Source organism: Neoarius graeffei, chromosome 20 (genome assembly GCF_027579695.1).
Source record: "Neoarius graeffei isolate fNeoGra1 chromosome 20, fNeoGra1.pri, whole genome shotgun sequence".
NCBI classification, from domain to species: Eukaryota; Metazoa; Chordata; class Actinopteri; order Siluriformes; family Ariidae; genus Neoarius; species Neoarius graeffei.
Genome location: NC_083588.1, coordinates 55,245,287 through 55,258,242, shown reverse-complemented (window position 1 = coordinate 55,258,242; position 12,956 = coordinate 55,245,287). Strand labels below are relative to the sequence as shown.

The 12,956-nt window shown below is 45.0% G+C and overlaps 1 protein-coding gene across 6 annotated transcripts in view; it reads right to left on the bottom strand.

The window, feature by feature from the left end:
• svilc (supervillin c) overlaps positions 1–12,956 on the bottom strand; it is a 64,272-nt gene that overhangs the window by 1,808 nt on the left and 49,508 nt on the right. For all 6 annotated transcript variants that reach the window (XM_060902034.1, XM_060902035.1, XM_060902036.1 and 3 more), the window contains 12 exons: positions 12,696–12,843; positions 12,446–12,582; positions 11,656–11,831; positions 10,114–10,252; positions 9,638–9,932; positions 9,105–9,317; positions 8,162–8,369; positions 7,642–7,772; positions 7,029–7,184; positions 4,490–4,618; positions 4,299–4,402; positions 2,666–2,821 (listed from right to left, as the gene is read on the bottom strand). In XM_060902034.1, coding sequence (XP_060758017.1) covers positions 2,666–2,821; positions 4,299–4,402; positions 4,490–4,618; positions 7,029–7,184; positions 7,642–7,772; positions 8,162–8,369; positions 9,105–9,317; positions 9,638–9,932; positions 10,114–10,252; positions 11,656–11,831; positions 12,446–12,582; positions 12,696–12,843 — 1,992 coding nt within the window. The remainder of the gene's footprint in view (positions 1–2,665; positions 2,822–4,298; positions 4,403–4,489; positions 4,619–7,028; positions 7,185–7,641; positions 7,773–8,161; positions 8,370–9,104; positions 9,318–9,637; positions 9,933–10,113; positions 10,253–11,655; positions 11,832–12,445; positions 12,583–12,695; positions 12,844–12,956) is intronic.

The window sequence follows — 12,956 nt, the reverse complement described above, 5'->3', positions numbered from 1 at the left end:
GACCATTTTGACGAGAAAGGTTAACGTATGACCATTCTCAAGTCCTCAGTTTTCCCAAGAAGTGCCAAAATGCAGAACCCATGGGACTTCTTGAGGTTTAGTGGCCTAAACACAGACCATGTGGTCTTTAACAGTCATCCAAAGCTGCTTGGGTAATTTTTTAACCATCTTAATGGGGTCAACTGTGCAGGAAAATGGGGGCTGCGATAGTGAGGTGAGAAAGAGAATGCAGGCAGGGTGGAGCAGGATTTCAGGAGTCATTTGTGAATGGAAAGTCCCAGCAAAAGTGAAAGGTAAGCTGTATAAGACAGTAGTGAGACCAACTGTGATGTATGGATTGGAGACCGTACCCTTAACGAAGAGACAGGAGGCAAAGTTGGAGGTGGCAGAGTTGAGGATGTTAAGGTTTGCGATGGGAGTGACAAGGTTGGACAGGATAAGGAACACACATCAGAGGGACAGCACATGTGGAGAGCTTGGGAATTAAAGCTCATAGGCAACTGTTTTAAATTTTATGCACATATGAAAAACTTTATATGTTAAAAAAAACCCTCTAATTTTCTTCTGGTCCCAAGAAGTATTGTTAAGTAATAATTAAAACAAGTTAGCGCGGATTGTGGCGAATTTCTGTTCGGCTACTTTCGTGACCACTCCGCGCATGACGCCACTTAAGACAAACAAACCGCTTGAGTCGAGTCCACTTCCGTTTACTTACATTGCCATTCGGCTTGATTGCAGATGTGCGTTCGGGAATTTCCCAAAAAAAAAAAAAAAAAAACATGCCTTACTGTTGTGCAGTGAACTGTAACAGGACCAGTTCAGGAAGAAGTTTTTACCTTTTTCCAAGAAAGGAGAAGAGGCAGAGTGGATTGGCTTTTTCCGAAAAAGGATTAGAGACAGAGCAAGTGGGTTGGCTTTTTCCGAAAGAGGAGACGAGGTGGAGAGAGTGTGGATTGTGCACGTGAAGCCAGAGGGTTGGCTTTTTCCAAAAACGGAGAAGAGGTGGAGCAAGTGGATTGTGCGCGTGAAACAAAATCAAGCAGTCAGTCAAAGAAGAAACGGAGAAGACTGGAGGTAAACATTTTTACTTTTGCTTACAATTGACGAGTCAAGAATCCTGACGGATCCTGTACAATCATTGTAGAAATGAGACAAAGGGATATTTCCTCGCTTAGAGTCGGCTATAAATAGTATAATGCCACGGATGGCCGGCTAATGTGGCCTACCGGCGCGCTGTCAAGTAACCGTTCCCTATATCCACTAGAGAGGGCGGTTTAATTATTCTTCAAACGGGCTCTTATTTAGTATTATGACAAAAGTAAGAATTTATCATAATTACCAAGATAAATCGTTTGAGCGCGAGTCTTGTTGAGGTCCGGGGTCACCGCGATCAGAGTCGGCCGAGTCGCTGTCCGATTCTGAGGCCTCACGGTCAAACCAGTGAGCCACATTCACCGATTGCTTCACAACAGCCATAGGTTTATACATGTATGGTTTCACCTCTCGATCTTCAATTTGAAGAGTTTCTACTTCAAAATCGCTATCGCTTTCAGACATTTTACACAGCCTCTCACGACCAAAGTCCGTACACGTCTGCTCGGTTCGCAAGTAAAACACAGAACTGCTCCCAGTCTGTTTGGCTTGAATGACGTCACGACGACGGGCCCCTGGCGGTGAAAGTACGCATAAGTGAGATGTAAACAAGCCTTTGGAAATTGGGCAAAACAGTACATTTTAACCATTTTATTCAATTTTAGTGTGCAAATTAGACACCAAGACTGAATTTGCTTTTTGGGTCGTTCTTCTAGACAATAAAGTTGATCTTCTACGTTTCACCTCCGACTGTTGCCTATGACCTTTAAGCTAAGAAAGGAGACTGAGATGGTATGAACGCATCCTGAGAAGAGATGCAGAGCATGTTGGAAGGAGAATGTTGAGGACGGAGCTGCCAGGCACACAAAAATGAGGAGGTACATGGATGTGGTGAGAGAGGACATGAAAGTGGCAGGTGTGGTAGAGAAGGATGCGGAAGACAGGGAGCAATGGAGACGAAAGATCCGCTGTGGTGACCCCTAATCGGGAAAAAGATGACTCTCTTTTCTCCGTAATTCTTGGGTAATTCCCATCCACCAGGCAGTCACCCCATTATACAACAGCTACCGACTAGGGAAGGTGAACAAAGCGCTTCTTCTGGGACATGAAGCCTATCAACTTCTTGAACTTTGCAGAAGACTCCAAGGAAATTGCCGTGTGCCCTCGTCCACACGCATGAGCTCACAATCCCCTCACTACTCTCACCAAGATTGGCAGGGGACAGGAATATGCCTCCTCCCCACACAGCATGGACAATGTTGCCCTCTTGGACTCCTGGCCACAGATGGCTGTGGCATTGATGGGATTCTAACTCGGTCTGCAGACGACAGACCGAATGCTTTTCTTCAGGAGCCCCACCCTCAAACCTTTCTACATTAAACAATACATTTCTTGAGATGGTAGTTACAAAAATGCAACTATGCATCTGCACACTTTCCCTCATTCATTAAGAATCTCAGATTTTATGTATACGCAAATAGCAAGTGCTCCAACCCGACACGTATCCAGGATGCCCCACATTTTAAAATTCAAGACATTTCATTCAAATGCCTGTGAAGGTTTGGTCACCGACCTGGAAGTCATGGTCAGACAGATAAGTCTCCAGGTGCAGAGGGTTCACCCCGACTGGTAAAGGTCTCTTTAGTAGATCCTGTGCAGAGAACTGTCTCCCGTTGAGGACCGCCAACATGTCCTGCACTAACATTAGCTTCTTCTGCACTGATGGTGCCTGCAGGAGCACAGAGAAAAACAGGTCACAGATTCAACTCACCAGTATCACCTAAGGCACATTTACACCACTGGTCAGAAAAGTGGTGATTAATTTCCTATAAACAGCAACTTGTGCACCACATACAGTAACTGGATTGAAAAAAAAAAAAAAAAACCTCCAATTGTTGATTAATGTCAGCACTAAGAGTCAGAGGTAGGGGGCGTCGTGGCTCAGGTGCCCAAGACGCCATACCATAAATCCGGGGACCCGGGTTCGATTCCGACCCGAGGTCATTTCCCGATCCCTCCCCGTCTCTCTCTCTCTCCCGCTCACTTCCTGTCCTGTCTCTACACTGTCCTATCCAATAAAAAGGTGAAAAAAGCCAAAAAAACCTCTCTCTTTAAAAAAAAAAAAAGTCAGAGGTAAAGCTGGAACTTTATTTTCAGATATAGGAAAGTCTTCAGGATGGAAGGCTTTGTGGTTTCTCTATAAAACAGGACGCCAAGTTATTTTACTTTTGTTCAGCTTCCTTAATTAAAAACACAAATCAACAGTGGCATTAGTGCGCTTATCTAATGTTAACTAATTCTTGGGCATTAGAGATTTTTAATTTCCTGTGGTACATTAAATTACAATCTCCCCATGCATGCTTCAGCTCTAGAGCTTAATTGGATTTGTATTTATTTAAAAGATTAAAAAAAAAAAAAAATCAATCTAAGGCCCTGTCCACACGGCAACGGATTCAGGTGAATCTGATAAAATTTATCGTTTCGGCCTGGCGTCCACACGGCACCGGCGTTTTGGGTGCCCCAAAACGATATTTTTTGAGAACGGGTTCCAGAGTGGAAAAATCTGGCAACGGCGCCGTTGCGAAGTCGTCAGGATGAGTAGAATGGATTTGTTTACGATGACGTCACAACCACATGACTAGAACAAGCAGCACTCTCGCGCGCATCATTCGTAAGAACAGAAGGGGTTTATGCGCATGCGTCCTACTTCTATTGTTCTGGTGTCTCCGATGGGACTGTCTTGCAGCGCACGTAGAGGTGTGGCATGTGCATTGCATCATTTTCAGCAAGCGTTGCGTTGCCATATGTACCTGATATTTTACTGATCCGTTGCCCATGTGGACCCGATATTTTTTTTACCTGCTAAAAAAAAATAATAATAATAATCTCGTTGCAGTTGTCGTGTGGATGTAGCCTAAGTAACCGAGTGTACATATTCAAGGAAAATCTGAAGCTTATTTCATCTTTACAGATTAAAAGAAAAGTTGAGTTAATCATAAAATCTAAAGTCAATGCTAAAAACAAAAACTCAATTATAATTAATTAAAAGGATCATTCTGCCCAAACAATATAGTACAGAAGAAGAAACTGAAAACTGTTAAGGGGAATAAGTTCACTTCTCATGTTAAATGCACAATCATCTTGATCTTCGTTTTAGATATTATCATGCTTCCCTGCTGCGATTATGACGACGACACCCTACTGACCTGTGTTACTCTTCTCTCCCAGAACGGGAAAACATTAGTGAAGGTGAGAGGCTCGGCTCCTTCCTCGAGAAAATAAGCAAAAGGAGGCCGTCTGGGGTTTCTCTCTGCATCACACACACACACACGCATTAACCAAATTCATCTGGCAAGCAAACATGAAATCCCTTTCTCCTCTTATCCCGTTCTCTGACCTTTGCAGTACTGAAGCACTGTCTCCATGGCACATTTCCTCTCCGTGTCCCAGTGGGGGCGCTGTGGGTTCTGAGCCGAGCTGCTCTGCCATAGATAAACTTCCAACAAGTTATCCAGCAGGAATAAAGCTGCAAAGACAAGCACAAAATCACTGTACTTCCCAAATACCAGCTCTCTCTGCCCGTTTTAATATGTCTCTCTTGCTTTTATTCTTTGTCTCCAGGTCCAGCTCTCTCTTTTCCTCACGGTCTCTGTGCGTCTTAGTCAGTCAGTCATTCTCTTTCTCCTGGAGCTTCTGTGTCTATCACACAGTATCTGTCCGTCTCTGCGTCTGTCTGTTCCTCTCTTTCACCGTCTCTTTGCCTGTCTTTCTTGCAATTTTTGTCTTCCCCCCCTTTCTCTGTCTTTCCAAGTCCATCCCTGTGTCCGAAATCGTTCCCTACTCACTATATTGAGGTTTTTCACCTGACGTCACAGGGTCACGTGATGCCCCGGTGTCCGCCATTTTGAAGGTCAAGCTAGCTAATGTCAGCAACATAGTAGCTGGTATGTTACTGTAGCAATGTTTACGTTCAGTCATTTGGATGACTGTTAAAACCCTTCAGTCTCAAGTTTCTCCTTTACTGTATTTACTAGTTTACTGTAATTATGATCCGGCAGCTATTTACACCGGATCCAGTGTAAATAGCTGCCGGAGCGCGCTCCGGCTTGCTCCCCCTCAAATTAAGCAGCGTGCTCCGGCCTGCTCCCGGAGCGCTCCGGCCTGCTCCCGGAGCGCGCCGGCCTGCTCCCGGAGCGCGCCGGCCTGCTCCCGGAGCGCGCCGGCCTGCTCCCGGAGCGCGCCGGCCTGCTCCCGGAGCGCGCCGGCCTGCTCCCGGAGCGCGCCGGCCTGCTCCCGGAGCGCGCCGGCCTGCTCCCGGAGCGCGCCGGCCTGCTCCCGGAGCGCGCCGGCCTGCTCCCGGAGCGCTCCGGCCGAGGTTCTGGAGCGCGCTCCGGCTTGCTCCCCCTCAAATTAAGCAGCGCGCTCCGGCCTGCTCCCGGAGCGCTCCGGCCGAGGTTCTGGAGCGCGCTCCGGCTTGCTCCCCCTCAAATTAAGCAGCGCGCTCCGGCTTGCTCCCGGAGTGCTCCGGCCGAGGTTCTGGAGCACGCTCCGGCAGCTATTTACACTGGATCCGGTGTAAATAGCTGCCGGATCATAATTACAGTAAACTAGTAAATACAGTAAAGGAAAAACTTGAGACTGAAAAGGTTTTAACAGTCATCCAAATGACTGAATGTAAACATTGCTACAGTAACATACTAGCTATGAGGTTGTTGACTTTAGCTAGTGCTAACAGCTAGCTGCTAGTGCACTGCTACAACACAGACACCGACCCTAATAATACAGTTCTTGGTCATTGCCTGGGAACAGCAAATTTATAACGGGCCATGTCTCAACAGACTAAGAAGTTATTTCAATGACATTTAATAACATTGTTTATCCTGAGGACCGAAAGTAAATGAAAATGTGAACAAACCTTAGCTGTAATAAGATGGCGACCACCGGCTCCAGGGACGACCCACTGATGTAGGCATGTTACCCAGCCTGACACAAAATATTTGTAGGCATCCAAACTCTTATACGCTTTCAGATCAATACCTGTGTATGGCGATGGGTTTTTAACGACATAGGTATACAGATCATGTGGGCCGAAGTCAGGTAAAGACGAGGGCTTCGTGTACTTCTGTACGTCAGTGAACAATCCTGGTGGAAGCAGGTAAACGTCGTTCTCCAAGCCTGCTAACCTCAATTTTTGCAAATACCTCTCCCTCTGCTCGCCTTGTAAATGCCCTACGTCGCTGGATAGTGAAGGTGTTTTCTGCATCTCGCTCCTTTTTATGTTTTTCGTTTGTCGCCTTCCTCGCATTCAAACTGATTCGAGCCGTGACGTCCAAAATGGCAGCCTCACATGACTTGGTCACGTGGGTGAAAAACCTCAATAGTGAGAACGCCATTTTGTAGTGCTGTCCGAAACGATAGTGAGGATTATTACACCCTATATAGTGCACTCAAAGTATGCCATAATGCATCACGAAAAGTAGTGTACAACCGATGGTCACTAACCAAAGCAATATATCCCGTCATGCTTTGGGGTCGCACTGAAAGAAATCAAATTAAAAGTCTCAAATTTGATTTAATAAAAGGCAGCGGCAAAGAAGAAAGGTTTTGGCCTTGATTTAAAAAAAAAAAACCCACCACACTGAAACGTGCTCAATATATGTATTTATCACAAACACATGCATGTATTTATTATTTTGAAACCCCACCAGCTGACTGATCTGGCACGTTTTAATTGTGCGACGGTAATGACGTTAATACCAGCGCAACGGACTAGTGTCCGAAAGCGTTTTTCATTTTACCAATGAGCTCGCTATATAGTCCTCTATATAGTAATTCCCTATATAAGGAGTAGTGAACGATTTCAGACACAGGGCAGGTCTCTCTCTCGCTCGATGCTTTTCTCTCCATCATTATGTGTATTTGCACCTCACGCTCACCTGGCTGTGGCACGGAGTATAAGCAGTCCTGAAAAAAAGGAAGTGCTGTGATGACCCCAGTTGCCCGGGATGCACATAACAGCTCCTCCCCTTTGAATGTTCCCGATTGGGCACTCAGGTGAAAGAGGCGGGGAGTGAAGTTGTACTTGCCAGGATCTATAAAGAACACAAGCACATTTAAAATTTTTTGTAATGAAACTCATCTCATTATCTCTAGCCGCTTTATCCTTCTACAGAGTCGCAGGCAAGCTGGAGCCTATCCCAGCTGACTACGGGTGAAAGGCGGGGTACACCCTGGACAAGTCGCCAGGTCATCACAGGGCTGACAGAGACACAGACAACCATTCACACTCACATTCACACCTACGGTCAATTTAGAGTCACCAGTTAACCTAACCTGCATGTCTTTGGACTGTGGGGGAAACCGGAGCACCCGGAGGAAACCCACGCGGACACGGGGAGAACATGCAAACTCCGCACAGAAAGGCCCTCGCCGGCCACGGGGCTCGAACCCGGACCTTCTTGCTGTGAGGCGACAACGCTAACCACTACACCACCGTGCCGCCCTGTAATGAAACTATTTAACACATCATAGGAGATTTCAGAGCGCTACCTTGCAGCATGCAGTCGTAAGCCTTCCTATCCTGTGGTCCAATAGCATTCCAGAATTCTGCAGGCTCCGCCCCTTCTTCTACTTCCTGAATGTTCAGATTGCTGTTGCTCAATCCCATCTCAGGAGGACACCTAATACACATCCAACACAATGTCCAGTAAAGATATTTTCACAGCTTGGGTAGTTAGTGCACCATTTAGCTCGTTTGCTTTTGACTGTTTGATTCCTTAAACTACAACCAGGATTTTGTTCAGCACAAAAAAAAAAAAAAAAAAAAAAAAAAAAACCCACACCACGATCCGTTTTTGGGTATGCCAAGGAATTAGAAAGTGACTATTTCCAAAACCAAATGCCATGTCTACAGTGTGTGTGTTAAAACGCATGATATAAACGTGACACTGTTTCTACAGGATCATAATGTTGTCCGACGTAATGGACACCAAATCATGGGACTACTTTTTGAAATTTATAAAATCATGGAGTATTTTTTTTTTTTGGGAGTTCCTTGAACAATTCTTACGTGTGCAAGAGCTGCTGGACTGTGTGTTTGGCAACTTGACGTGCACCAGCGTGGGCCTTGCAGCCGTGCCACAGGTAAAGCATTGCCTGCTGGATGTTTATCAGAAGCACAGAACCACGAGAGCGCAGGCTGGAGGTACAGCACTCCACCTCCAAAAGACTGGCCTCTAACGGCACAGCACCGCTCGCACAAAAGAGCCGCCAGTCACCTGAAGGGGGAACAAAAAACAAAACACAGAGCCATTCATTCAATGCTGTCGAATTCTTGATTCTGATGGGTTGGAAGGTGTTGTTTAATTTTAATAACAGCAGCTCCGACAATAGTGTTTGCAGTAATTCAAATATGTTCATTTTAAATGGTTATGGTTTCTATAATACCAACTTAGAGACTTGTATAGCAACCGCACCACGTGAACAAGAGTAACTCCGCACCATATTGGCCTCATCCCACCATTGACCATTTTCCTAAAACAGCATACCCTGCAAGTTTTTTTTTTATTATTATTCTTTCTTATGTAGTTGATAGCTGAATAGCACATATCTGATACGCAAGGAGAAAAAAAAAAAAAAGGCCAGCCTATTACTACACCACATTCGAGGGTGCTGCCGGTGAACAAAAGAAATGCTTCTGTGCATGCACAGCAGAAAATGCTCATGGAATATTCGTATCAGCGCCAACGTGCGACATCATGTCTTGACAACCATGCAATATCGTAAACCATACCTCAATGCTCATTCTCCAATGGGTAGAGTGATGTAATACATGTAGGATAAGCAATATGCTAACAATATTGCATGCCATCAAACCAAATGAACGAAACCCGCTAGAAGGGAATAGAACACGTTTTTATTCCACCCCAAAGTGTCCTGTATGTAGAATATTGACCTATAGCATAACACAGCACATGGGTTTTAAGTGTGTGACGCTGTGAACCAATCCTGACCTGTGTGTTTACTGTGTCCTCTGTGAACGACCAGCCCTCCTTGGAAAAGCTGCAGAAAACACGGTGGCTCCTCCCCTTCCTTTACATTAACCCGAGGCTCACTGGTAAAGGATAACGGTAGGGACAGGTCTGGTCCACTGATCTTTGAGTGCCGTCCTTGCCAGATGAAAAGGGCAGAGCTTTCCTGGTCCAAACTTTCATTCTCAGGGATGCCTTTTGAAATTTACACACAATTTTGTTTTTGTTAAGGCAAACACTGCAATGGTTGGGATATATGGGGGGGGGGGGGGGGGGGGGCAAAACTGTATGCAATAAACATTTTCAAGGGGGTCACAATATTTAGTTTAGCTGATCTTGAAGACGGGATATCAAGACATTATGAGCAATACAAAAATTGTAAAACGTTTTGAACGGAACAGGTACAAAAAGAGTTAAAGTTCGTTGATATTGCATAAATATCGTGAGCATTGTTATAATTTTGCATGATAACGATCCCATATTGTCCCATCAGCCACCATCTCGCGCACACTCACCTGTAGGACTGAGACGGTACGTCCAGCGTATAGCGTACGTGTTGTCCTCATGTAACTGCCCCATGCTTTCTGCAGCCACTCTGCAATCTTCTCCCATGCCAGTGTGCCAACTTTCTACAGAAACTGTGTTGAGCTCCGCCTGCTGGCCATCGTCAAGGGTGACCAGGTCCCAGCCTCTCTGCATGTTCACACCATGTAGAATGATAGGCTCCGCCCCTGACACACACTTTCCAGCAAACAGGGCTTTGGCATCACATGACCAGGTATCAGCTGGACGGTCAACAAGAAAAGAAGTCTGGAGAGGAAGAATTAGAGAAGGTTACAGTCTCAATCACTGAGTGATGGAAAGTGCAATTGTGCGGGCGCAAAAAGAAAAAAAGTGACCTACATGCAAATTTACCTGTTAAAAATAATTAATGAGTAATTACTTGATTAGAGGGATCCCATTACTCAGTGGATGTTGCTGGTCTGCTCACCTGCTTGACTTCCTGGCCATTAAGAGTCGCATCCTCCATCTTTTTACACCAATCCACAAACTTCATCCTGAAGAGAACGGTCTCGTTCTGCTCGAACACACGGCCAAACAGAGCCCAGCCTGGCCGACCCACACCCTTCCTAATGCCACACGTGCACAAAAACGTGTGTAGTTTATTGGCTATAATCTCCCTATTGTATGTTATTCTATCCATATTTCACTGGATATGAGCAATCGTGCACACCGATTGGCTACTCTACTACTAGGATACGTCAGCTCATATACCACGAGCAGAGAAAAACAAAACAGCAGAGCATTTTGCTGGACCAACTGAGGACAAAATAAAAACCTACTTGAAAACCTCAAAATTGTCAAGTATTTAAAAGAAACAAAAAATAGTTAAAAATATAGGTTCTGTTTATCCCCCCCAAAATCTCCTGTTCCACACTCCAGCCCAGTCGGTGTCAGTAATGCACTTAAGTTTTTGCCCCCCCCCCCCAAAAAAACCCCCAAAGATGACACCCTTCAAAAAAGCAACAAAATATGGAATAAATGTATTTAATAGCAAGAATGCTATTTTTCAAGAATTATAGCACTTTTCACAAATTGCGACTGTCATTTCACCGGTTTCTTTACATTCTAAGCAAAAATTATTAAAAACCTTTTCTACAAAATGTGACAATCAAATTTGCACACGCGCACAAAAAAAAAAATCCTCTCAAAATCCAGTGAAGGTGGGGAAGGTCCGCATGGTGAAATACTGTGACCGAGGTCTTGAAAATACTGAGTGAGGCCCTCTGGGCCGAGGTCGGTATTCAAGGCCGAGGTCACGGTATTTCACCATACGGACTGACCTTAAGCTGGTAAATAATATTTATTTTTTTCTTTACCAAATTCTAACAGAAAACGAGAGCGCCCGAAAGGGAAAACCGAGCCGAGCCGCCATTTTGAATCCTCATTCACGGCTATAATGCAAATTGCTTCCTCCTCAGTATACAAGTGCACTTCCATGGCGGGGGACTACATTTTGCCACCTATGTAGTCCCCATTTAAACACAATCGAGTCATTCAGGATTCAGCCATGTTTTTGCTCGGCGCTGGCAACAGTTACAGGTTTTTAGCTTTCTCCTGAAATGTTTTTTTTATTTCTTCTTCCTCAGGGTAGTAAAACTCGCTTTCGCTGTGAAGACTGTCGTTATCGCCATCCATGCTGTAAAATTAATGCTATTCTCCTGAGAAATGCTGGCAAAAATGTAAGATTTTTGCTAATCTTATAAATAAATCTTATTTAAAAAAAACGCTACATTTGTTGCGAGCGAGCGAGTCGCCAGAGGTCCATAACCAGGGTCCGTATCATAGGATATGGACTCGCTCGCCAGCCAACCAGAGTGCAGGATTTGATGGAAACCAGACCACGAAAAAAAATAGCTATTGCACTCACTCAACCTTGTCGTACATAGCTTATAACCATCAGCTCATGTGTGACAATTTCATGGAATAGCTTAAATATTCCTAGCTGTCCGAGTGTTTATTAAAAACACACCTCTGAATCTGGGGGTTGCTCCCGAAGGGATCGAGGGGGTTCATCCTGCAGTTGCTGTAGTCATAATCTCCGCTCCATACCTGCTGAGCCAAATACAGTGCCAGCTTCCTGTTACTGGGAGAAGCGTCTTTCCCGTGCCACAGGTAGAGCTCACTGCCAAAGTCAAACAGCAGGCTCTGAGAAGCAAAAAACAGCAGGAATAGTTAGGGAAGATCACTAAACTATGACCCACGGAGGGAAGGATGGAGAGGGAAGAAAAAAAAAATCCACCTTATTGTACAAATGTAAATATGCTGAGGAATGGAAATTTATGTAACTGAATGTGTGCGCGCGTGCACGTGACTTGTCCAGTGAGGATGATGCAATACTGTGACACTGACTGACCTGCAAAACTCAATTACATGGGAAATTTGTAGGATTGGGAACTGCAAGTGAAATTCACATGCAACATTTCTCCCTCTTAATACTTGGCTGCACCACTACTTGCCTTAATGCCATCAATCCTGACGCGTCTTGAAAGATTTCCTGTCCACTCTTCCACTAACTGGGTGAACAAATCAGCTAAAATTTGTGGCGCCTAGTTTCCCATTTCTCCTGCGATTATGGAATTGAGGTCTGATTACTTTGCAGGCCACTCACACACACACACTTTACTTCATACACAATGTGGGAGTGTCAAGGTCTGTGTTATGCTCTACTTAGATATTAAAGACAGAAGATAACCTCAAAATACTGACAAATAACTGCAATTTAATCTATATTACATGTGTGCGCACACAAGAGCAATCACCTGGGAGGAGTCCAGCAGAGAGCGGCGTGGCATTGAAGCCCAGCCCTGCTCATGCGGGAGGAGTCTGTCTCCCTGTAGCCTGTACACGCAGTTGGATTCGGTAATTGCCGTTTCATATTGCTGATCATCAGAACAGCCTGTACACACACACACACGGATCCAAATCAAAAACAACATGTAATAACGAGAACATTTGAAGAGAAAGATGCTGAAAAGCTCATCAAAAGGGTGTTTTGCGAGAGTCTCTAACCACTGTAAGACGTTTTTCCTCCCAAAAGTTTCCAAAAGTCTGCGGCTTGGGGGTCGTCCGTGTTTAATCCTTCATCCAGGTGAATGAACACCGGTGCATGGCAACCCAGATCCCGCTGGGACACGACCACTGAGGCCAGGGCAGAGGCCTTAGACAAAACCACCAATCAGTAATACAGAATTAATTAATAATAAGAATAATAATGCATAACCAGTCAACATGAACAAAAATCTTGGTAGGTGATGCAAGACATTTTATAAA